Source organism: Pseudorca crassidens, chromosome 3 (genome assembly GCF_039906515.1).
Source record: "Pseudorca crassidens isolate mPseCra1 chromosome 3, mPseCra1.hap1, whole genome shotgun sequence".
In the NCBI taxonomy this organism is placed as follows: domain Eukaryota; kingdom Metazoa; phylum Chordata; class Mammalia; order Artiodactyla; family Delphinidae; genus Pseudorca; species Pseudorca crassidens.
Window position 1 is genome coordinate 61,309,429 of NC_090298.1, and position 25,906 is coordinate 61,335,334.

Consider the following 25,906-nt stretch of genomic DNA (forward strand, 5'->3'; position numbering starts at 1 on the left):
TCTTCAATCCATTTCGAGTTTGTGTATGGTGTTACAGAATGTTCTAGTTTCATTCTTTTACACGTAGTTGTCCAGTTTCCCCAGCACCACTTATTGAAGAGACTATCTTTTCTCCATTGTATATTCTTGCTTCCTTTGTTGTAGATTAATTGACCATAGATGCATGGGTTTATTTCTGGGCTTTCTGTCCTGTTCCATTGATCTATACTTCTGTTTTTGTGCCAGTACCATACCACTTTGATTACTGTAGCTTTGAAGTATAGTCTGAAGCCAGGGAGCCTGATTTCTCCAGCTCTGATTTTCTTCCTCAGGATTGCTTTAGCTATTCAGGGTCTTTTGTGTTTCCTTACAAATTAAAAAAATTTTCATTCTAGTTCTGTGAAAAATGTCATCGGTATCTTGATAGGGATTGCACTGAATCTGTAGATTGCCTTGGGTAGTATAGTCATTTTCACAATATTTATTCTTCCAATCCGAGAACATGGTATCCTTCCATGTGTTTGTGTCATCCTTGATTTCTTTCATCAACATCTTATAGTTTTCAGGGTACAGGTTTTTTGCCTCCTTAGGTAGGTTTATTCCAAGGTATTTTATTCTTTTTGATGTGATGGTAAATGGGATTGTTTCTTTAATTTCTCTTTCTGATCTTTTGTTGTTATCAATTTTTAGTTAAAAGGACCTGTTCATATTTCAGAAACCAGTGTTTAGTAACTCATCCTTCTCATGCTTCTGTGTTCACCTTAGGCCTAACCTAGGGTACCTCTCCTCCAATTGTGATCCCAAATTTGTCCCACAGAGCCCCAACCTTATAAATGCTCCTGGAATCTAATTTAACAGGCTTCTTTTTATTCTCTTATATCCTTGCAGCCTTTGCACACCTGCCAACCCTGATGCAACATTTGGCCGATAACTACAAACACTGGAAGACGTTAGATGACCTAAAGTGCAAAAGTCTGAGGCTTCCATCTGACAGCTAAAGCCAAGACAGAGAAGGTGACCTCTTGATCTACAAAGGGCACTGTGAATCACAGTAGTGTAAACAAGAGGCTTTCCTTCATAATGAAAATGACAGGTGTAGGTTAAGGAGCTAATGTTTAATATCTGACTTTTAATCATTCAACTTCCCAAATTTCATTTTTAGAAAATTATGTTCCATGAAGAAAAATTTTGAACAATCACTTAGTGACAGAACAAACACATGGCAAAATCCTTTGCCCTGCTGTCATCCTGTCTGCCCCCATCAAACCCTGCAGCTGATTCACTGTAACTAGCAGGAGACATGCAGCAAAGACTTGGTGCCCACGAGCCCACCATCTCTGTGGATGATGGACCATGTAGCTTAGCTAGTGGTTTAGCTCATCTTTTACCATGAAAGTCACCATCACTGTTTAGCTTGACTATTTTCCTCAAGAGCATCAATCTAAAAGGCTCATAAGAATATCTAAGAAAAGAAACCCATATAAAGTGAGCAAAACAACTAGGACCAAACTGCTGATAAACTAGTTAGCTTCAGAGCCTCCATGGCTAGGTGGTTCTGATCAATGGTGTAACACCCAAGTTAGAACATAGTCTGTCTTGGCCTGGTGAGTGCCTTCTCTAGACTGGTATCAGCAGCCTGTGTAGTCCTCTCTCCTACAAAAGGGATTCATCTTAACAGAAAGTCAACCATGATGGGGAAGGAAGTGACATCTTGTCTGTGGGGAATCCAAGAGCTTTCTCCCTTTATTTCTGGTTTACAGAGGCAGTTACAAGGCACTACAGTAGGTATTATATACAAGCCATTAATCTGAATGCCCTTGGACAAGCTTTTTTTTTAAAAAAAAATTTATATACATTTGCTGTTTAAAATTTTTATTAAAGCAATCTAAATTTTCAGGGTTTAAGTCCATGGAGTACGTTGTGCCGAGTACTGAGGAGACAGAGGAAGTTTCAAGGTTCAGATGTTTTTAACCTATCTATATTTAAGATCATGCCATTTTGCTTTAATGATGAAAAAAAGATTGCAAGGTGTGTAAATATATCAGAAAATAGCATATGGGGAAGCAGTAAATACTATTTTAAGCTATTAATTGTATGCTAAAAGCTTCTAAAGCACAAGTGCATATTTTTATACAGCTCTTTTCACAACTTTCTGTGGTCTACATGAAGTCAGACTTGAGATTTTCTTTTCTCTTTTACCAGCCAACCCTTCTCTATGTATTATAAATTAGAGATTCTGTAAACAAAATCTTTGTTTTTCTTTCAAATTCTCTGTACTTCATGCTGCATTTCTAAGAGGTATAAACAGAGACTAAATTAACTGAACCAGTAGTTAGTTACTTTTTTCAAATGAAAATTGGAATGCAGAACACGTGGACCTAGTACATGGGGGCAAAAATTACTTATCACTACAAAACATGCCAATGTTTTTTTCTATGTTTTGTACCAACAAATGGAAACATATATGACAATTCCATGCAAAGAAATGTACCTAAATTATTTTTGTTAGATGGTAAGAGAACTTGCTTGGTCAGGACAGCAGCTAGCTTTGTATTGTAATGCTGCACTAAGTAAATGTGATGAAAATGTTTTTGTGAAGTACTTGTAACTAAATTCCTACAGCCATTTTTCATTCCTAACAGCTGTTTTTATTTTACCTCTTTGGCCTAAATTTTTCATAATTTCAATATTTCGGTTTAGTGTTCTTTATTTCATGAGTCACACGCTTTGTTTTCAGAACACATTAAATTCAGGATGTCAGGATCCCATTTTAAGGAGCTAAATAATTTGCCTAGGCTTCAGAAGCTTGCCTGAAGCAACGACAATCTTTTCTTGACCATCTCGCTTTTGGTTCCATTTGGTAAGTGACATTCATCAGATGTCTGACATTTTTCTATGTGAATGTTTGTTAAAACTGACTCAGTATAATTTCAAATTAATTTCATATTAACACTGCCAGGTACTAAAGCTTTAGCATAGCTCTGCTCTTTATCAGTGTAATCTACTATGGTGTAATCTTCTACTGAGTTGCTAACTAAATAGTGCATTCCTCCAAATAGTCTTTCAGATGGTATGTGTATCAGATGAGTGAGTATAAACTATTATAATTGTCTCTCATACTGAGCATAAGTCTGTGTTGAGGGGAACCCTATTAATTTAGGAAAATATAACATGATCTAAACTAGAGAGAAGTCACATTACTACTACTACTTAACCAGAAGTTAGTTATAAAACACTGTTACTGGGACCAGAATAACCCTATAATTTAATTAGGTTATTCTTTACTTCCAATTTAAGATTTTAAAATATGCTTACCTTCAGAGTTAGGACTGCTTAGTCTTGTGGACAAAGAACAAGCCTCATCTATTAATCAGAAAGCACTCAACTTGAGAAAGATAAATACAATGTCCCTCAAGTTTAGGCTCTTGATTGTGTTATGTGAGTAAGCCAGAGAATGAGGTAATAAGGGTATTTTTAAATAAAAATGACAAGGCCCACTGCATAGTATTACTTCTGGTGTTGCAAATATAACAGCACTGAAAGCTAAGCCAGGGAAATGGAAAAAATGCACATAATATTTATCGACCTCAGTTATAGTTGTATTCTTCTAGTTTGAAAGTTCAACTTTTTGCAGCACTCTGCATACAACTAGTAAGCAGCCATCAAAGTCTGAGTCTCTGCTAGATTTTCCCATCTCACTGTTTTACTCCATCTCTGACCTTAGGGCATTCATGAAAGCAAAAACCATCAAGTTCCCATGAATGGGTTGGAGGTTTTCCTCTAGATTTTAATAACAGAGGGACTCACAGTGGTACTTTCATCAGTACTATTTGCTCCCCCAACTCACCTGTGGTTTGTATCATTCACGTGAATAGATTACTATTACAAATACTAATCCAGAACAAATTAGGGAAAAAAGCAGTTAAGAATCTATGAATTCCTTTTATAATTCATTGACTATCTTATACAATTCAAGAAAACTTTAAAACTCATGACCTAATAGTAGAATCCCCAAAGAAAAAGCTAGCTGGTAATAAGAGAAAGTCCATCTATGGAAGAAAATTAAAAGCCTAACAATGACTCTGATCAATAATCTGATGCACTCAGCCCAAAATGCATGTCTGCCTGGTTTAGGAATCCTACCCACGTTCCAATTTCAGGATAAAAGATTAGCAGTGCCTCAGTATGACTGCTCAGATACGTATGCCACGATAACAACAATCTGTCGGCTAAGAGGCAGTGCTAATTTTTCTATTCACATTCTTCTATTATGTAATGGTGGTTACATAAATTTTATTATATTTCTCCATAAAGGTATTTTCATTGTGAATTAAAACAGAAACAATGACTATGAACATTATCTGGTTTTGCTCAAGGGGTAATCATACAACCCTTCTCTCTCATTCCAGTCATGTTCAATTTCTGTTTTTAAATTCGTTTATTGATGCTAATGAGAATTGAGCTAACTAACTGGAAGGCCTTACCTGACTGGGCTTCAGCTTCCTTATTTATAACATTATGGCACTGGTCTGGCATAGATGACCATAGCTCTTCCAGACTTTGTAGGTAGTTGAGGAAACAACAACTGTCAAAGGTAAAACTAGTGACACTAGTGACAACAATTTACAAAGATTCCATTAGGGTGTGTGTGATGAAAAAATAAATCCAGAAAGTGTTCTTTGAGAAGGATTAGTCCTCTGACACATCAGCCACCTGGTGTTTACTTCAATACAATTCTTTCATCAGCAGTTTAAGATTAACTCCACAATTAAACCCACCCATTTTTTAATGTATGGAACACTTTTTAATTTTTATTCTTTAGTACCAAAAGGGAGAAAGAGTGCTCTAAGGCTGATGGGGTGATGAAGATGATTAAATCTCAGTGGTCTGCAAGAAACTCATAAGTGATGCCTGTCTCAAGCATTTCATATTTGAGCCAATGGTAAGATGAATCAGGCACTTTGAAAACACTGTAACTTTACTGATCTAGCTCTCATCTCTGGCATATATGAGGGGCTGCTGCTGGTCTATTACCAAGAATCTAGTCAATAGCTGCTCAGGCTAGGGGGAAAAAATACACTGTAATAAGGTTCCTCCTGATTTGTGTTTATAGGGATTTTAGTAGCTAGAATTTAAAAAAAAAAAAGGATTTAAACAAATTAGTTGGCACCAAAAAAAAAAAGCTGTAGTTGAAACAGTGAGAGATTCAGGTTTGCTTCATATTTAGAATACTGAGAGTTACTAAAGACCAGGGGGATTTGTAGGAGAAAGGATATATTTAAATTTATCACAAGAATTCTTAATCAAACAGGCTCTAAAGAAAACCAAAGAATAAAAAAATACTGTTATTTCTATTTCTACCTCCTCCCAGGGTCTAGGTTCAAATTAAGAAGCTTAAAACACAGCACTCACCACTTCAATAGCAGCACAAAGTACAATTATTATGGAATCTTCATTTCCTACAGGGAGGCATCAGTTTTCTGGATATCTCAAGGTTTAAGTTCAAGATATGCTACATCCTACCTATTTACTCTTCACCGGATTTTTCATTTTTCTCCCAAAATATCGTCTATAATGATCATGTATATTTATTTCCATAAAAGTAGGTTCCTTGAATAAATCTTTAGAAGAATGACAGGTATAGTTAAAATACTAACAACTTTGGAGAACAAAGTCAGGTATTTCAAAATCCAAAAAGGCTAAATGAAAGAAATTACATGTAATATTTTAAAAATCTAATCCCTTTTGATGAATAAAAATTTAATTAGAGGCAATATAGTTACATTAGAGAGAGTGAGAGGTTCCAAGTACTCTTCTCCTCATTAAACATAAACTCATAATTTCTGGTGTAGAGTTTTTTCAAAGCATAAAAAATTTATCTCTGTGAGGACACTGTGGTATAATTTAATTCTGCTTCAACAGGTATATGTGATGAACTCTGAAAACTTCACTTTCTGAAAATTCACTGCTGAAATTAGACCCATTCCTTCAATGGTTTCAGGTAACTGTTATGTGAAAAGTCAAATGAAAAACTTGTGCTATATTCTTTGGTGAAAGTACTAATACCTGAGAAGCAACTTGTTGCTGGTTTGCAGCCCCAGAAAAAAGAATTCAAACAATTGGAATTTTATGGAGTAACAAGAAAAAAAAATTACAAAATTTAAGTGATTAATATGGTAATGGTTTTCAGAGTATTACCCCTATATTTGCTGTTCAAGGTTCATGCACAGGTGTTCAAATTCCTTAAACTAGACAGCAAGATATAAGTCACCATTCTCCTCTAATTTTTGAAATAACTTTAAGCTGCGCAATCCAGATTCTCGTTCTCCATTTTTCCACAAAATAATGAGATGATCAGCAGAACATGTCACTAGTCCATGATCTTCAAAGTACAGAAACGTCTGTAAAAAAAAATTTTAATTACTGATTATAGGAACTTCAAGGAGAAGAGGCTAATACTAACTAGATTAAGACAGGTGCTTGTTAAAATGTGTACCTTGGAGACTTCTTTGGATCTGACCGTAAAACTCCGTATCTTTCATGAGAAATGTTATTTTTAAGTGTGAGTGATAATCACATACAAATATACAAATGCTAGACTAGTAAATACTACTCAACTACAGAACTATAAATAACAGCTATTTTTGTAAAGTACATGAAGTCCCAAAGTATCGTCTAAATTTTACCATTATCTAATTCCTCAAGTATTGGTTTTAAGATTTTTGTCAGAAGTCCCAACAAACCTGCTTTACTTAATCATTTTTACTGGCCTTCTTATTTATGCAAAAATGGCCACCAATAAAATGTCTGAATTCCAAATTCTCCAAGAGAAACAATGGCTTTAGCTCTCTATAAAAAGAGACATAATCAATCCTTAAGCATTTACTGAGTGTCATCTATATGCTTATAGTCCCTACCCTTAAAAAGGTTCTAATTCAGTTGTGAAAACCAAATCATAGTTGAAACAATAAGGGTACCAATTAAAGATGATGTAATCAGGTACTAAATAATAGCATAGTTCAGGCTATGATTTGCCACAGAAATGCAGAAAAAGGAGGCATAGATCAATAATGAATGAAGTTGTCAGAAAAAGCTTCAAAAACATAAAACTCTCCAAATAAAAGGAAGGTCATGCCCAGTGAAGGAACAGGCTGGAAGGTAAGAATAGGAAAATGGAATGTTGATGAGAAGGCAGCATGCATCCTATGGAGTAGAGAGGAAATAAATGAAAAGGATGAGCTCTTTGAGGGAAAGAGTGAAATATAGGAGAGAAATAGGATGCAAGTTTTCTAAGACATAACTCATACATTTCTGAAGATAGCAGGAGAAGGGCTCAGCTGATGATGTAGGAGTGAGGGGTGGAGACCTAGCAGAGCAAAACTCCTCAGGAGATGGAAAAGTTAGAATTCAATAAATACAGGTAGATAGGACTAGGCTTAGAGAGTAAGGATCAAAAGAAAAAAGGAATGAGAAAATTCAAGAAAGAGCCAAGATTTTTTTAAAAAGTAATTAAATGTCAACACTTCCACTCAGGAAAATTTCTAAGAATTGAACACTTCCATACAATGACAAATGTGCCACACCATTTAAAAACCTTTAATAGGTTCCTACTATTTAAAACATAAAGTCCAGGGACTTCCCTGGTGGTGCAGTGGTTAAGAATCCACCTGCCAATGCAGGGGACACAGGCTCGAGCCCTGGTCCGAGAAGATACCACATGCCGTAGAGCAACTAAGCCTGTGCACCACAACTACTGAAGCCCACACGCCTAGAGCCTGTGCTCCACAACGAGAAGCCACCGCAACGCACCGCATCGAAGAGTAGCCCCTGCTCGCCGCAACTAGAGAAAGCCCGTGTGCAAAGACCCAACACAGCCAAAATAAATACATAAACTTTTTGTGTATGTATGTATGAATTTTTTTAAAAAGTCCAAACTCCTTAGCCTTACATTCAGTAATCTGACCCCAAACTACTTTCCCAGCTTTATCTCCTACTGTGTCCATTCATCGGAACACAGTCCTCCAGCCTAGCCAACCTGCTCCTTGCCACCAAGTAGATTCTATCTTTGCCCTCCTGTCTACCACATTCCATCTGCACAACTCCCAAAGTTAAAAAACAAAATGAAAACAACTGGGCTACCTGGCAGAGGAAGGCAAAAATGAGTAAGATGTAAGTACCCAAAATCAGGGAGCTTATGGTCGTAAGACTATCTTAATCCTACCTAAGCATCAAGGTTCAGCTCATATCCAGGACCATAATATTTTTATATTATATCTCTTTGTAAACGCCAATGTCTAGTGTAGTGCCTGAAATACAGGAAATGCTAATAACAAGTGTTGTGCTGTTGCTTCTAAGTATAAATGCACTTTCAAATGAAAAACAATTTGTTCCTCCCTGGCTATGAAACAGGGAAGAACAATTTAAGAAACTCATGGGGCTTCCCTGGTGATCGAGTGGTTAGGAATCCATGCTCCCAGTGCAGGGGGCCTGCAGCACGCGGGAACTAGATCCCGCATACTGCAACTAGGAGCCCGTATGCCACAACAAAGATCCCGCATGCCGCAACTAAGACCAGCACAGAGGGAGGGAGGGAGGGAGGGGGGAAGGGAGGGAGGGGGGAAGGGAGGGGGACTTAGGGCTCAGCTTATACTGTTACCAGTTCCAATCATTTCTTTACCTCGACTGGTCTTATTCCTTCTTCATTACAGGCAATAATGCCTATAAAGTATTTGAATATATTTATAACAAGTTAGAACTTTATGCATCCTATAATTCTCAACTATTATTTTCATATATGCACAATGACAGTCAAGACACTGGGTTTTACTAACGCTAACAAATTATTATCCTCCAAAGGGAGGTAAAAACAAACAGTACTGTTCATGAATTTGATAAACTTCCCTGGAATTAGATTCTATGAGGCTTTACCTCTACATACATAAACACAACCCTCCATGTACCCTCTATTTACTACTGTTACATATTCAACATTATTCACACCATCCTTATTGTCAGCTATCTACATCTCATAAGTAATAGTAATTAAGCGATTTTTTAGAAGCAAGACATCCCTTCTTCAAATCATTTCTCTGTAAAGAGAGATCCTAATGGCACATACTATATAACCTATCCCATTCCATGTTTAGATTCCACAAAAACCTACAGATAAGAGAAAGTTTAGGTCTTTATGAGACCAAATGAAAGAAGAGCAGTGAGATGCAAAAAGCAGGAATTCCCTGGACATTTATATGCCTATTAAAAATAATACCTCCACAGATGATGAGTGTCCAATTAAATCGCCAATAAGCTCTAGTGAACATGAAGTGGCATTTTCTTGTTGTTTTTTAACAGGGTGGCTGGCTTGTTTATTTACTCTTCCAAATCCCCACATGTTAAAAAAACCTAGAAAAACACAGCCATTTCAGTCATTTTCGAAATTACTGTGCTCTTTTCTTATAATAATAATCTAAGATCAGAAAAATAAAACTTAAATACAAAAAGTGTTCCCCACTTATTTTAGTCAAGGGCTTAGTGAGCAGATGGTACCAGGTACTATACTAGGGTTTTTTAAATATGTTACTTTGTTTCCTCTTAGCTACCCAGGTTTGTTGCTCATCTCTTTTTATTGTCCCTACTCACGCACTGGTGAAGGTGTGTTAACGTGAGGAAAAGGCAGTGGGAATCAAAGAGGAGAGAAATGAAAGGCCTGAATGGCAATGAGGTGGGGCGGGGGTGGGGGAGGTCACAACTCAGATTTATCAATAAAGGGTAGGCAAAAAGCAACATAGGGATGTCCCAGAGCAATGCCCTATGACTTCAAATAACCAGAAGAAATTCCAGGGGTACCAGCATCTGATTTCTTATGCAAAGGCTGCTAACTAACAGGGATTTTGTTTTTCAAATCAAACACCTGAAAATCAAAGAGTTCATGAGATGATATAAATACAAAAATGTTTATAAATAAATTGAGTTCTATGTTAATGATAATGCTTTAAGGCTGAAAGAACTTTGACACCTGATGATACAAATTCTGTCTGTATACCAGACATAATTACAGACAATATAAATGAGTAAATAGTTCATTAGGCCATTTAGTCAGTCAGATTACCAGGAATAATAGTTTCCCCTCAAAACAAAAAAATCCTAGTTGACTTGAACTGAAATAAACAGGTAGTTCTACAGTAAAGCAATATTTAAATGTGAATCCTAGATCCCAATTACCAAATGCTTCATGTAAACATCTGATGCTTATTTGGAGCACACTGTATATTATTTTGTGGTTACATACCACTGCCTTTCTTCTGTCTTGCATATGAGAAAAAAAAAAAAAGCAAGACTACCTTTTTGAGAAAAGATACTCACCTGTTGGTACAGGTTCAGCTGCAAGCTGCTGTTTTTCTCGTAACTCCCAAATGCGTACACTTCCATCTTCTGAGCATGAGATTAACTGCCTGTCAGAAGAGAAAATCAGTGATAAAAAGAGCACCATGGAAGGCCTATGCTAAATTTGCAGTGAAAGAAATCAGTGGAGCCCGCAACTGCTTTTATTCAGCTCTTGGCAGGAGCCAATAAAAATCACAATTTATCAATATGGCTTTACAATGCAAAGTAAAAGCACTCCTCAAGAAAGGCACACATTATACTGTTACATTGGTTCAAATGTTATAAATATGTATCATTTCCATTTTTAAAAATGCATTCAGGAAACAGGTTACGAATTACAGTTTCACAATATCCTGAGAAGTCTCATTCCTTCCTCTCACGGTATCTCTTCTCAGGGCGCCTCTCACTCTAAAAGTATCCTGCATAGAAAATAATTCTATTTCCTTCATATAATTCATCCCTAGAAACTCAACAGCCAAATCTACCCTGAGGGGAAAGCCCTCAGTTGGCAGCCTTAGCCAACAGGAGACTACCATTTAATTGAAGCCGTAATCAAACACCACCACCAAAAAGGTGGGTTTGTGGAAAATATAAAAAGAAAAATTAGTACACAGTCAGTGCCCAAAAGTCTTTTATCTTTTAAAATAAATACCGAATTTTAAATTATCTCTTCTTATAATGAAATTCAATGTAATTCATTTGAACCTTGCTTCTTGTAAATTTCATAATATAATGCCACCAACTCTTCTGTTAAGATAGCCATGGGGTATTCTCCATTTCCAAAAGAACATAACAGGTCAAGCCACGGAGCCAGGTGACTTTGCCCCTTGAAAAATTACACTGGTGGCCCTGGGAACTATGCATTTCTTTCACCTGTTACAGAACTGACGGAAACTTGTACCTGTTTGGAAGTTTGGCAACGTGCAGGACATTGGAGTCATGTGCAGTTTTCTGGCAGGCAATCACACGCTTCATTTGAAGGTTATAGACGTATAAACCCCTTCCAACTGCAACAAATACATTCTGGCGGGGGGAGAGGGGGGGAAGTTCAGTAATGGGCATAAAACTAGTACTTACCACTACCCGGTGTAATAGATTTCCAGGCCTGGTGTGAGATCAGAAAGCCATTGTTACCTTCCCTATTCCTAGCCTTCAGCCCAAATTATTGTACTGCCCTCTGAAATCCAAAAATATCAAAGCACAAAGGAAAGCTCAGCATTTAGAAGGTGGAAGGACACAACTGCTAATACAGAGAAAGCGTTGTATATTATACCCCACAGCATCGCTTTCTTCCTCGTTGAAATGTGACAGAGAAAGGAGCTGTGGCTGACAGACTGGCCTGCAGTGGAGGTGGAGCTGCTGAGGTACAACCTAGGTTTTCATCCACATAATACTATATCCTTGGGAAAACTACTTAGCTTCTTTTGCCTGAAAAATGTGAGCAAAATTACTTGCACTCCACATCTTAAGCATCACAAGACCTATAAAGGATACAAAAAAGCATATGCTATAGTGGCATATATACAGTGGCTTCACAAAAACATTTTTCCAAATGTAGTATTAGAAACACCTTTTTACTAAAGCAGCTTTAATCTTTTGAAAGTACTTTCACCAATACTTACCTTACTTCAACCTCACAACATCTCATTAATGCAGGAAAAGCTATTTTCCAGAATAATAAGTCAAAATAAAAAAAGATTAATATCACACAAAAATTAAGACGTGAGAGTTTGATATTAGAATCCAGGTCATGTTACTCCAGTCCCTTACTCTTGCCTCATACCATACCACCTAGCTTCCAAAATTATTTTGCAAGTCACTAGACTTCTGGTAGCTCTTGTCTTAGAATCATTCATTCTTACTCAGTTGGTATGCCAGTAGAAAGACCTTTCAAAACTCCTTTTTTTTTTGCCTACCTGTTCTCACCAAAGAATACTTCTCATGCAGCCTCAAAGGCTACAACGCCAACTCAGACCTACAGCATCTCGACCAAAACATGCCCCCCAAGGCTTACCAGAGTTTAAATCTGGAATGATCCCCTTGACCCTCAGGATTGGTATTCTGCATGTAGCAATGCAAGCTGAAGACCAGTGCCATGAGCATTAATGAGAACAGCTAGCCAACTTGCTAAAATCTAGTGTCCTGGGTGACATTCAATGCAGAGAAACCTCAGAAACTAGTTATATGGACCAGGAAATCTGTGCAGAGTTTAAATGATTTATCCAAAGTCACAAAGAAAATTATCAACACAACTAGAGAATTAATAAGCTTTGGGGCAGCCTTTACTCAACAGAATCACTCTATCAACCACTTGTCATCAACAATGAATGGCCTGCCTGCAGAAAGAAAAAAACTCCGATAAAACAAAGAAAATTAGGGAAAAGTGAGTGCTTTATTAATGCTTTATTAAGCATTTATAGCAGTTAATAACACCAATCGAAAATTTTAAGATTAAAGAGTACAAAATGCAAAACTTTAAACACTTTTACAAAAGTGAGAAAAAGGTATCAAATTAAAAATATATATGGGGCTTCCCTGGTGTCGCAGTGGTTGGGAGTCCGCCTGCCGATGCGGGGAACACGGGTTCGTGCCCCGGTCCGGGAAGATCCCACGTGCTGCGGAGCGGCTGGGCCCGTGAGCCATGGCCACTGAGCCTGCGCGTCCGGAGCCTGTGCTCCGCGACGGGAGAGGCCACAGCAGTGAGAGGCCCGCGTACCGCAAAAAAAAAAAAAAAAAATATATATATATATATATGGACTTCCCTGGTGGCACAGTGGTTAAGAATCTGCCTGCCAATACAGGGGACACAGGTTCGATCCCTGGTCAGGGAAGATCCCACATGCCGCGGAGCAACTAAGCCCGTGCGCCACAACTGCTGAGCCTGCACTCCGGAGCAGGCTGAGCCACAGCAACTGAGCCCGCACGCCTGGAGCCCGTGCTCGGCAACAAGAGAAGCCACCGCGATGAGAAGCCCGCGCACCACAACTGAAGAGTAGCCCCTGCTCGCCGCAACTAGAGAAAAGCCTGCACGCAACAAGAAGACCCAAAACAGCCAAAACTAAATAAATAATTTTTTAAAAAAGAAAGATAAAAATATATATACATATAAAATTTTTAGGGCTACAACTCTTAGAGATAGTTTCCATCTTTTCTGAGACTACTGTCTTCTATCATATTTACTTTTTTTAAAAAAAATAAAATTGGGATATAAAGAAACTTAATCTTTAGGTATAACAGTGTTCTTTAACCTATTCTTACCCTACTCTGTTTTAGTTTTGTTTTGTTTTTAAGGTAAGAGAGGTGCAAAGAAAGCCAAAACAAAAACAAAAAAACAGACCATGCTCTCCCCATCCAGAACACTATTACTGAATTTTTAAATAAAAATAACAAAACACATACAATTAGAAGATTTAAACAGTACAGGAAGGCACAAAATAAAGTGAGGTAAAAGCCTCCTCTAACCCCTCTCCTCAAAGTTTATAACTCAAACATTTCTTGTGATTATATTTAGAAAAGGAACCCCCATTTTAAACATATTTTCTGAGCCCCTGAAGCTAAAAGAAGAGATGTTCAGATCAGAGCCAAGATTCAGAAATCCATTGGTACTAATCTACTACTGCAAAAAAGGATGTAAAGTGCTTCAAGAGCATCACTGCCAAGGCCTAAAGGATTGAAGTCAATAATTCTCACACAATCATCTTGCCCCATGATGCCAGCAGACTAAAAGAAAGGCATTCCTGAAATTTTTAATTTCCTTTACTGCTCCAGGAAATGCACCAGAATCTTCAAAAGGATTCTTTCTCAAAGTGTTTCTTAGAACAATTTTAAGCATTATCCTCAAATCCTGTGGGAATATTTAATCCAACTCAAAATTTCAATAGGGTTTTTAAATCTGTGGCCATTTAATCACTTCCTTGCCTCAAAGATAAGAGCTAAGATTAAAATTCTTTTTTAAAGCAAGTGATGCAATCTTTGAAAAATATCAAAACATTTTAGAGCACAACGTGAACACACGGAATGATAACTTTCTATAGGATCATGAGATTAAATTTTTAAAATTAGAAATGGTTTATTAAAAGAGACAAGATTATAGATATTTTTCTCAATTTTGTTTTTTTTTTACCTCTTCATCCCATGTGAAATGATGAATAGAAACGTCATTTGGCTTTTGACAGAGTTTTATTTCTTGCTGAGTGTCCAGCTGTGGAGATGGGTCCCAGAAGTTGCGTTCACAGGCCTGCACAGTCCAGTCCAGGATATCCCAGATGATGAGCTCTCCAACATGGGAGCCAGTTACAAAACTCAAATCTAGGCAGAGTTCATAGATGTCTCATTATTGACCATTTACCTAAGCTAAACATAAAAATGAATGAACTGCCTAGTAGTATTGCTCTATAAAATCACAATGTTTAGAACAGTGAGGTAACTAGACAAGCCAAACAGGAAGATTATCAGAAATAGACTCAAGCTTACTTAGAAATTTAGTATGTGATAATGATTGCATTTCAATTCAGCGAAGAAAGAAATACCTCATGCTGGACTATTTGGTTAAGTATTTGGGGAATAAAAACAAAAGAACCTTACCTTGGATTATACACAGTGAAGAGAAGCTACACTTCTGTTTCTCCTTTACTCCCACACTCACCACATGCCTGACACCAGATGCGTGGGGTTTTCCCACACCAGGCAATTCTGCGACACCAGCTGAGTGTCCCTACAATTCAACTCAACTTTGACACTGTCTACCTGGAGATAGTGTCAGATCCCCCAAGTTAAGGACTCAGTCCTGCAAGACTTCTCCCACTAACTGCAAATCCAGGTTGTTACCTGTGTTTCTGACCAACTGGCTATAAATCGAAGAGTCCCACATCCCCTCATCAGGTTCAGTTAATTTGCTAGAATGGCTCACAGAACTCAGGAAAAGTTTACTTACTTTATTATACAAGGATATGATAAAGGATACAGATGAACATCCAGATGGAGGAGATGCACAGGGCAAGGTATGTGGGAAGGATCGCAGAGCACGCATGCCCTCTCTGAGCATGCTGCTCTCCCAGCACCTCCACGTGTTTGGCAACTCAAAAGCTCTCTAAACCCCGTACAGTTGGGATTTTTATGGAAACTTCATCACATAGGCATGATCGATGACTAACTTCACGTCCAGCCCCTCTCCCCTCTCTGGAGAATTGCCGCGGGGGCGCGTGGCCAGTGGCCAAAAATTCTAAGCTTCTAATAATGGCTTGGTCTTTCTGGTGACCAGCCCCCATCCAGGAGCCCATCAAGAAAGAGTAGCCTCATTAGAACAAAAGACACTCCTATCACCCAGGAAATTCCAAGGAGCTCTGTCAGGAAATATTAGACCAAATATTAGAACAAAAGATGTTCCTTGTGCTCTTATCTCTTGGGCAATTACAAGAGTTTTAAGGAACTCTGTGCCAGGAACTGGGGGCAACGACCAATATATATATTTTCTGTTATTTCACATATACCAAAATAAGTTTCAAACAGATTAAAACATTAAAGGTATTTAAAGAACTGAGGAAAATAAAGGTGAATGTTTTATGAATATGGAGTGCTAAAAGGCTTCTCAAGGAGACAGAGTGGAGGCTGGGGAAAGAGATATGAATAAACACCTGCTTAGCACAAAATCATACTTTTTTTTTTTAAAGATTTTTTTGATGTGGACCATTTTTTAAGTTTTTATTGAATTTGTTACAAAATTGCTTCTGTTTTATGTTTTGGTTTTTTGGCCTCAAGGCATGTGGGTGGGATCTTAATCTCCCTGACCAGGGATCAAACCCACACCCCTTGCATTGGAAAGGGAAGTCTTAACCACTGGACCGCCAGGGAAGTCCCCCCAAATCATACATTTAAATGACAAAACTCTGGGAAAAGTCTGCAATTTAGATGTCGAAATAGGTTGATTATACTTGATACATAAGCACTTCTTAGAAATCACTAAGAACAAGATAAGCACTCCAGCAGAAAAATGGGCAAAGGACCTGAACTGGCAGAACAAGAAATACAAATGGCCAGTAAACATGTGAAAAGACGTTCAATTCCCTAATAATCAAAGACATCTAAAAGCAATGAGATACTATTTACTGACTTGCAAATCGGGAAAGATTATAAAACACGAAAGCACCCGATGCCGGCAAAAGCATAAGGAATCAGCACACTCACGTACTATTCATGCCCTAGTATAAACTGGTGTAATCTTTGCAATCCTTGGTAATATACATCAAAACCTTAAAAAGTTGTAAACCCGGATCTAACAATTCCACTTCTAGGAATTTATCCTGAGGAAAGTACATAAAAGACATATGTGACAAGGCTGTTACACATAGTATTAAAAATCTAAAGGTATCCTAAAACATCCAACTGGGGATCGAATAAATAAATAACATCCACGAAATGAAATAGTTATGCTGTTATTGAAAACTAAGTTGTAAAAGTATGTTATATTAATACAGAAATATATTCATGACATAGTGTTACAAAAAGCACACCATATGTATACACATATACATACATATATACACCCAGAAAAACACTTAGAAGGATATGAACCTGTACTTAATGCTGTATGGTAGGATGATTTTCATTTTCATTTTTACATTTTTATGTTTCTGTTTCCTCATATGTATTATTTGCACAATAACAAGTTTTTAAAACCTTTAATAAAAATGAAATTAGTGGGCCAACTAAGACAGTTGACAAATTATACATTTAATAGAAAATGTACAACTGCTGAGACTAAAAACTATCTTAAAGAAATGCAATTTATTTTAATTCCTTTATATTTAGGAGGAACAGAACAATGCACTGTGAGTCTAGAAACTCTAGTTTTAATTTTGGCTCTGCCTGTTACTAGCCATGTGGTTGGTCTTCAGAAAGTCATTTAATCTTTTTCTATCTTGGATTTCTCAGGCATTAAATGAAGATGATTGTAAAAATCAAATTAAATAATGTGTAGCCATTTTAAAAAGACATAAAATGTTATCTTTGAGTCCCTGGTATTATTTTGAGCCCCTGGTATTATTCCATATTAATGGTATTAAAACATCCAGTTACTTGTAATTTAGGAATACATGGATGAGTAATTATGATTTAATTGTCCCATTTATCAAATAAACCAGCAGGACAGAAATCTCTAATAACTAGATGAACAATCTCATAGAAATAAAGAATTACCAGCAATCATACAGGTAAATATTATTTTGTCTTGGTTCCAAGTCCAATTTCTATATAGTTTATTAACAGACTCTATAGAATTCTCTCTGTGAAGAATTAAGTTCATTTCTCATCTGTGGAGAGAAACAGGCTCCTAGTTCTAATAGTGGGAACGTTAAGACAGTAGTAATCTTTCCATGACCTTCTTTTCCATCCCTTTCCCTCCTCTTTCCAATCTCACTCAAACTACAAAAGAACCAGAGACGGTAACAAGTGAAGATCCTTCTAGATTCCAATTCTGCATGCGTCATTATAATAGAGTTAACCTACTGAGACCACACAGCTGCCTGCTCTGATCTCCTCCAAGTGTCTGTAATTCATCTTTGTAATAGCAAAGTACCTGAGCCCAGTTAGAATTTTTCACTAAAAATAAAATGCTGGCACTGACCCGAGTCAGTATAGTTTGCTATGTAAATTATCCCAAACTAGTCATTCAAAATGTTTCACACCAAACAACCTCGATGTGTTTTATATATAGGGATGGATTTTCATCCTATGCAATTATCAAAAGTCACTTAGTATGAAAATCTCACCTGATACCTGTCTACCCATCCCTCAGAAGTACTAATACTTTGTAACTACCATACCATACTGTCAGTACAAAACAAGAAAAGGAATAAAATAAAGAAGCAGCACCCAGAGCCTTTTGCCAGAAGAGATAAGCAAGGTTATCTTGTATGTCTGTCTTAGAAAATCTCTGCACAGGCATTCAGACCTCACTGGCAAACCTGGTATTCATTATCCACATTTGTAGGAGTTCTCTGTTGTACCATTCTAAGGTTGCCCTAGGGCCACCTCAATGAAAATGCACTTTTCCTGTGAGTTATAAACCCAGTAACTGGCCACATCTTTCATTGGTAATTGGTGGGGATAAAGAAGCAGGGCTGAAAGTGGAACTGGGACTTGTACAACATAATCATTTCAGGATTGCCAAAACCTGCAGCATGGCAGACGCGTCTATATACGAGGTAAGACTGTCACAATATCATTCTCAAATTTTACCAGACTACTTGTCCATATGTGATTCTTAAATATGCTTTTGGCTTACTTATAGTCTGTAGTGTAATTTTATAATCACGGAATTTATAAACTAAAAAGCACTAGGGGTTTTCTGTAATTTTTATTAACAATTTTTTTTTTTGCTTTAGCTTTCCATTTTCCTTCCCTTAAAAAGCTAGCAAAGAAATACTTGAAGAAAGCTTTCTTGGTTAAACTGTTATAAGCTTCTCTGTACATCACACAGCAAAAGAAGTGCCATGAGGTTAAGGCTACCTCAGGAACATCCCATCACCTTCATTAAGGAAACATGCCAGGTCCTGGTACCAATGCTTCACTTCTAAAATGGGACAACTAGGCATGACCACTGTAATGGCCAAAACACTGCTGTGCTTTTCTCAACAGCTTTAGGGCCTTGGAGCTTCTCTGGCTCAGTGTCAGAGGGACTTCCAAATAAGAACCTGCCTTTTGTGCTGCCATCATGGCTAGAAGAAAAGGAGCCCCCAGAGAAAAATAAAGTGGTGCTCCTAATATTATTATTTCTAATAATATAGTCGTCAGAAAGACTTGCAGCTGGGTTGAACAAGCAAATGGCTATTGGAGAGGAAAATTTTGGAACTGGAAGGGACATTCTCACTGATGTATCTGAAAATGTGACTGAACAGCATACAAACGGAGACTACACTTAGTGCTGTCTGTTCCCCTTTCCCTCTGCCTCATGTTTCTACAAAGTATTGCTCAAAAACAGCCAACCCAGATCTCAGATCAGGGGGTGCAGTCCAGTTCCCTTATAACATCATATTCATGGCATCCTTACAGGACCCTCTTATAGTGTCCTCCAGACTATCAAACTGAAGCCACCCAGGAGTCCTCCCATCTGACCTCAGAACACAGATCACCCAGGAAAGCTCTGATGATATAAGGTGTCACTTTATTTGAAAGTGAAGTAGCTAAATCCCAGGATTTGTGGTTTGTGATCCTATCCTGTCATCTGATGTCAGGTTTGGCTCACAGGAGCTAACTCATTAAAATCATTATAAAGCCAAATAGAAAGTCTGGCAGGACTTCCCCGGCAGTCCAGCGGTTAGGACTGTGTGCTTCCACTGCAGGGGGGGGCGGTTCAATCCCTGGTCGGGGAACTAAGATCCCACGTGCCATGCGGCCAAAAAGTAAAAAAAAAAAAAAAAAAAAAACCACCAACACACACATCCATGAGGAAGGGCAGATATGACCCATTTTCTGCAGACCTTTAGTTTGGTGTTATTCTCTGACTCTTCAATCATAATTACAACTGGCTTGAATCCAGCTCATTCTACTGTAAGTAGAGTGCTATATAATTTGTACTGTGTGATCTTCCAAAGAGAAACTAGCCAGGACCATTTGCCAAAAAAGTCAAAATGTTGGGCTTCCCTAGTGGCGCAGTGGTTGAGAGTCCGCCTGCCGATGCAGGGGACACGGGTTCATGCCCCAGTCCGGGAAGATCCCACATGCCGTGGGGCGGCTGGGCCTGTGAGCCATGGCCACTGAGCCTGTGTGTCCGGAGCCTGTGTTCCGCAATGGGAGAGGCCACAGCAGTGAGAGGCCCGCATACCCCACACACACACAAAAAAGTCAAAATGCTACCAAGCATTAGTACTGATAGCCTACAACAATCATCCCACAGCTACCAAGCAGCACCTGAGGTAAGTATGCTCTCTCCTCTGTCATCCCTTTTCTCTGCCCAACTCTATTCTTCCCCTTGTGCCTAAATCTAAGACCTAACAATCTATGAAACTTGATGAATTCCACTGGTTTAAACCTCAGAAAATAAAAGACTGCCAATCCCTACTAATTAATAGCATTATTTTCATCATGGTAATTCCAGAATTCTAGAACAAAACAAGACTAAAGTTCAAAACAGGTTAAAAAGTTAAAAAATTTTTACATAATATCAACACGTACACAATGAGCTTACCATTGACATTAACCAGTGAGAGAATATTATCCTGGTGATCAAGGAGGCGCTTAACTTGAAGAATATCCCATCCTAGTGATCCCTCTGTGGGTGCTACCAGCCTGAAAATTACTAAATGAAAAGACAGATATAATTTTATTAAAATGGTCAAAGATTAAAGTTATATTTCTGCTCAAAAACTAGCATTTCATTAAGTGAGAAATACCTAAAATACTGAAAAACCCATCTCCAAAGACAGCCTTGTTCATACTACTTTAAAATATTTCTTTCAAATGCTTGAGATGTTTGAAATGATCTCCTAAAATCCCAAGTGAGTGTGTCCTCAGAGCTCTGTTCCTTTATTAAAACTCTTCTAAACCCACTACCAACCGTGAAGCCTTTGAACAAAAAAATGCAAAGTACAAAAGATAATGTGAAACTGCTCAGTGAGTCCATAAATATAGTCTCTATAGACAAGTATTCACAAGGGTCACATATGTAATAACTTCGAGGAAATAAAACAAATATGAATTAGATCAGAAGATAAAAGAGAAGCAATAGGGCTTCCCTGGTGGCGCAGTGGTTGAGAGTCCGCCTGCCGATGCAGGGGACGCGGGCTCGTGACCCGGTCCGGGAAGATCCCACATGCCGCGGAGCAGCTGGGCCCGTGAGCCATGGCCGCTAAGCCTGCGCGTCTGGAGCCTGTGCTCCGCAACAGGAGAGGCCACAACAGTGAGAGGCCCGCGTACCACCAAAAAAAAAAAAAAAAAAGAGAGAAGCAATAGTCAATTCTAAAAAAGGATTAATAGAAAAATCCTCGACTTCTGAACCAGGATGAGTACTCAGAGCTGATAGCCTTGCTTAGCTATTGATAATAAAAGCCTCAAAGTCACTGCAGCTAGTGCACACAGAAATTCTATTTCCTGTTGAGGGGAACCCTCACATTAGAAAAAGAGAAATTGGTATGGAACATTTAAAACCAAGTACATGGGCACAAGCTTAGTCTTAGAAATAGAAAAGATAGTACATTTAAAGGAATAAAACTTATTTTTATAAGGAAAAATGGCACAACATATTTATTTTATAAGACTAAGTAAAATGCAGAACCTCGTTTTAAAGAATATTTGTATTTTTTATAAATTATTTTCAGAATAAAACCAACTTTCATTTCTTCCTTTTTTTTAGCTAATATTCTAACTTCCGTTGAGGCATTAGTGTTGCTTTTATTACTATTTCAATGAATTCACTAATTCATTCAATAAAAATCTCTTATTTTAGAAATTAGCCAGATCGAAGAGGACAATAAGTAGGAGGACAAGTCCAATACACGGTGACAACAGAAATGAAGGCATAGAGGTTGGGGAATCCCAAGCAATTCAGTGTTAACAAGCAAGTGATACAGGACTCAAAGGAAGCAGGAGGGAAATAATGGAGGGCATGATTTGATATGTTGAAAAATCTGGACTTGTAGGCTACTCGTGTCCTTACATGGGTCCCTAGGGCAAAGATTTCTTTCATCTGGAGCAAAAATGAGAAAAAATAAGGACTACATAAGTTTTTTTTATAAAACTAAATGTATTCAATTTAAAGTCCTATTCTTTTTTTCTGAGATCATGTTCTTCATATTTTGTTGTTTAAAACTTATTTTTATAAAATCAGGGTAGTAAATGGTAGTTTGGTTTCTGGTTTGGGATTTTTAATGTTTTCACTAAACAAAATAAAAACTGGCAACTCTATGTTGATCTCCACAAGTTTGACCTTTTGTACTAATCAGAAATTTGAGAGTTCAGAAACAACTGATGTAGGCAATCGGAAGCCACTGAAGCTTTGAAGCTTGCATTTTTTTTTTAAATTAATTTTTACTGGAGTATAGTTGTTTTACAATGTTGTTTTAGTTTCTGCTATACAGCACAGTGAAACAACTATACGTATACATATATCCCCTCTTTTTTGGATTTCCTTCCCATTTAGGTCACCACAGAGCTGAGTAGAGTTCCCTGTGCTACACAGTAGGTTCTCATTAGTTATCTACTTTATACATAGCATCAATAGTGTATATATTTCAATCCCAATCTCCCAATTCATCCCCCGCCCCCTGCTCCGTATACATACATCCATTCTCTACCTCTGTGTCTCTATTCCTGCTTTGCAAATAAGTGCATCTGTATCGTCTTGAAGCCTGTATTTTAGATAGATCCCTCTAGCATCTACTAGAAAATGTATCTGGGAAGCACTAAACTAGAGGAGAAGGCATTTGAGAAGCAGTAGAGGAAGGAAGACAAGTTAGGGGACTATCACAACAGAGCAGGCAAAAAAGATGAGTACCTGAATAGAGCAACAGTACTGAGATGGAAAGAAGTGGATCAAAATATTTACAGCAGCCATCCTCAAAGTATGGTCCCACACCAGCAACCTCAGCACTACCAGAGAACCTGTTAGAACGCAGAAGCTCAGGCCCCACTCCAGAATTAGTGAATTAGGAACTCTGGGAGTAAGGCCCAGTAATCTGTGTTTTTAACAAGTCCTCAAGTCATTCTCACGCACACTAAAATGTAAGAACCACTGAGTTAGAGTAAAACCAGCAAAACACAAGTGACTGACACAGAGGAAAAAGGCAGGGAAAAGCTAGACGTCTTTCCAGGTCAATAAAGAACATGGGAAAACTGAATTTCTGCAAGGAAGGAAAAAGAAAAAAAAACTAAACACAGAATTATATCTTTAGAAATTACTTTATGAAAAGAAAGAATAAGCATAGGGTCTAGAAAATTACTTCTCAGACATGATTACACACAGAAAGTTCAGTTGAAGAAAGAGAAATGTGACTGCAAAGCAGTAGAGCCTGCAGACAACAGTTTATAAATGGTGAACAATTAACTCATGGCTCACTGGTATCTGCAAACATGCCAACTGATGGTCATAGCAAATCTCAAGGCTGGTCTCTAGAAGCAGCAGCACAAGTAATAGCAAATGCCCTCTGGGCTACAAAAATTCTTCAAGAAAAAAGCAGCTTTTAAGAAGTGTGCTTACTCTATCACTTCTCAGCACCCAAATTTCATCCATAAGGTAATGAACATAGAAGGTTTTTTTTACTGCAGGCTCCTGTCAGTAAATGAGTTAGCCAACAGTCAACAGCTAAGAAAGTGTCCTTCAAACTGCATGTTTATAATCAGTTAATACATTTACAAAATTCCTGTTGCTATCCCTCCTTCTGCTGTCCCACTAGTCTGAGGGAAATGGCATAAACTCCCCCACAAGAAAATGGGCCCCATTCTGGCTTCCTGAGGCAAAACCTCCACAGTTCCTATCTTAGTGAACTCCCCAAATAATCCTCCTCCAACACTCCCAACTCAAGCTTTTAGTTTCCAGAATGTTGATAGTTGTTTTATGTGGCTAAAGTTTTTGCTAAGTAAGTGTGTGAGTGTGGATCAGCAACAGAGAGGACTGTGGAATGTAAATGGCCTTCTCTAGCATCAGAGGAATGGGGTTACCTTGCCCACTTGGCTATGTTAGACCAAGTGTGGTAAAAAACTGACCTAAGATCTTGAAAACGTCTTGGGTTCCACATCACTTCGACAATCCCAGGAGGCTAAGACTGGGACGGGAAAGATGTCCCTTGAATTAGTCTTTCTGAAATGTGTATACAAGGCTAGTTTAAAATTTTTAAAAAGAAGAAGAAATAAAAGAAAAAAAGAGTCATACTCACTCAGTTCTTTGCCAACTGCTGCCACAACACAGTTCTTAGGTATTTCAATCAAAGCACTGATCCCTTCACAAAAACATATAAAACGAAGGTTAAATTATTTTCTTCATGGATTACATCAAAAACAAAAACATTCTCAGATTTATGTTGGTCATTCCTATAAAGGGGATGGTAACTATAAAGCACACACAATTTGCTACATCACACTTCCGTGCTTGCTTACATATGGAAAATGATTTTGTGAAAAGTAGGTGAGACCTCTGGAAGACATTATTGATTTAAGAGTAGGAAATGCTCTTTGAATATTTTTACTATTGTGGTGAACTTATTTACCAGGGAACCCTTAAGATAATCATCATCACCATTTACAAGATGGCTAGCTCAAATGAGATATAAAATTGGCATGCTCCTCAATGTAAATTTAAGAAGCCTGGGTGGGCTCCCTGGCAGTAAATGAGTGAGCCAACCGTCAACAGCTAGGAAAGTGGCCTTCAAACAATATGTTTATAATCAATCAACACATTTACAAAATTCCTTCTATTACTAGAATAATCAGGTTCAACATTCCATCACATTTCATTTATTAAGCATACAATTCTAAGTATCTTTTTATAGCTGAATCATGAAATGATTTTAGGGTAACCATAACTTCTATAAGATATGTTACGTTACTTTCTATAAAATATGTTACATTACTTCTGTCAGCAAAAAATATTCATGTATTAGATTTAGAACCACCACATGTGTTGGCAAAAAACCCTGTTTATTAAAAGTTCACTTCTCCATTATAAAATATATGTAATTTTATATATATGTAATTTATAACATATACACAAATTTGGAAAGTATTCTACTCATTTACTTTACCTTCCCACTTGGGGAGTATTTCTGGCCAAAATCTTTTCTCCACATACTGTTTTAACAGTATGTTTCTATTTTCCCATGTTTAAGATGGGGGGATGATGGTGTGGTGGAGGAGAAAGGGGAGGAGGAGTGGTACAAGAAGTAGAAGAGATAGGAGAGCAGGGGAAGGGGTAGCAGAGGAGAATTCCAGATGCAGAAAACAGCTTGTTTAAAAAAATGTTTATTAAATTATTTATGAAATAAAAATACTAGAAACTCATTAATCCAGAAGTAGCAACTTAATACACAGAATCACAGAACATATTGCTGGAAAGGGCATGGATGTCCTGTTTTCTAGTCCAAGCCTCCTTCCATTGCATCAGACTGACTAAGATTATCTTTGCTTATTTCCAAATATGTAATAACTGTTCTAAAAGCCCTGCCAGTCCATAAATCAAGCAAGGCTTACTGAAAGGAGCTTTATAAGATAAGGGTCTAAGAGTACTGCTAAATCCAAATCATGAAAAGCTCACCAATGGCAACCTAAGGCCTTTTCAAAGCTTTCTAACTGATTTCCTCAAAGATTTCTGCTATATCTTGAAACACTGATAAACAGGGCAAACTGTGACTACTTAATGTACAGTACTCAAAGATAACTCGTAACAGGAATGGGGACTGCAATAATAGGTGGTTATTTCCATTAACATACAAAAGGTGTTTTTAGCCCTGATTTCAATATTTCACAACATAATTACTAATAATTCATGAAATAAAAATTCACAGATACCCACAGGCTAGTATAAGAAATAGGAAGGAAAATATATGTAAATAAAGAGATG

General features: G+C 37.6%; 2 protein-coding genes across 5 annotated transcripts in view; one reads left to right on the plus strand and one right to left on the minus strand.

The window, feature by feature from the left end:
• PDE8B (phosphodiesterase 8B) overlaps nucleotides 1-2,569 on the plus strand; it is a 286,354-nt gene extending 283,785 nt beyond the window's left edge. For all 3 annotated transcript variants that reach the window (XM_067731048.1, XM_067731046.1, XM_067731047.1), the window contains exon 22: nucleotides 868-2,569. In XM_067731048.1, the coding sequence (XP_067587149.1) occupies nucleotides 868-977 (110 nt within the window). In that variant the 3' untranslated portion in view covers nucleotides 978-2,569. The remainder of the gene's footprint in view (nucleotides 1-867) is intronic.
• Nucleotides 2,570-6,089: 3,520 nt separating this feature from the next.
• Nucleotides 6,090-25,906, minus strand: part of WDR41 (WD repeat domain 41) — a 44,702-nt gene continuing 24,885 nt past the window's right edge. The window contains exons 7-13 of one of the 2 annotated variants that reach the window (XM_067731051.1): nucleotides 24,228-24,290; nucleotides 20,546-20,656; nucleotides 14,486-14,670; nucleotides 11,264-11,385; nucleotides 10,342-10,430; nucleotides 9,248-9,381; nucleotides 6,090-6,380 (exon numbers count right to left, since the gene is read on the minus strand). In XM_067731051.1, coding sequence (XP_067587152.1) covers nucleotides 6,228-6,380; nucleotides 9,248-9,381; nucleotides 10,342-10,430; nucleotides 11,264-11,385; nucleotides 14,486-14,670; nucleotides 20,546-20,656; nucleotides 24,228-24,290 — 857 coding nt within the window. In that variant the 3' untranslated portion in view covers nucleotides 6,090-6,227. The remainder of the gene's footprint in view (nucleotides 6,381-9,247; nucleotides 9,382-10,341; nucleotides 10,431-11,263; nucleotides 11,386-14,485; nucleotides 14,671-20,545; nucleotides 20,657-24,227; nucleotides 24,291-25,906) is intronic. The other variant, XM_067731052.1, reaches the window with a different exon arrangement.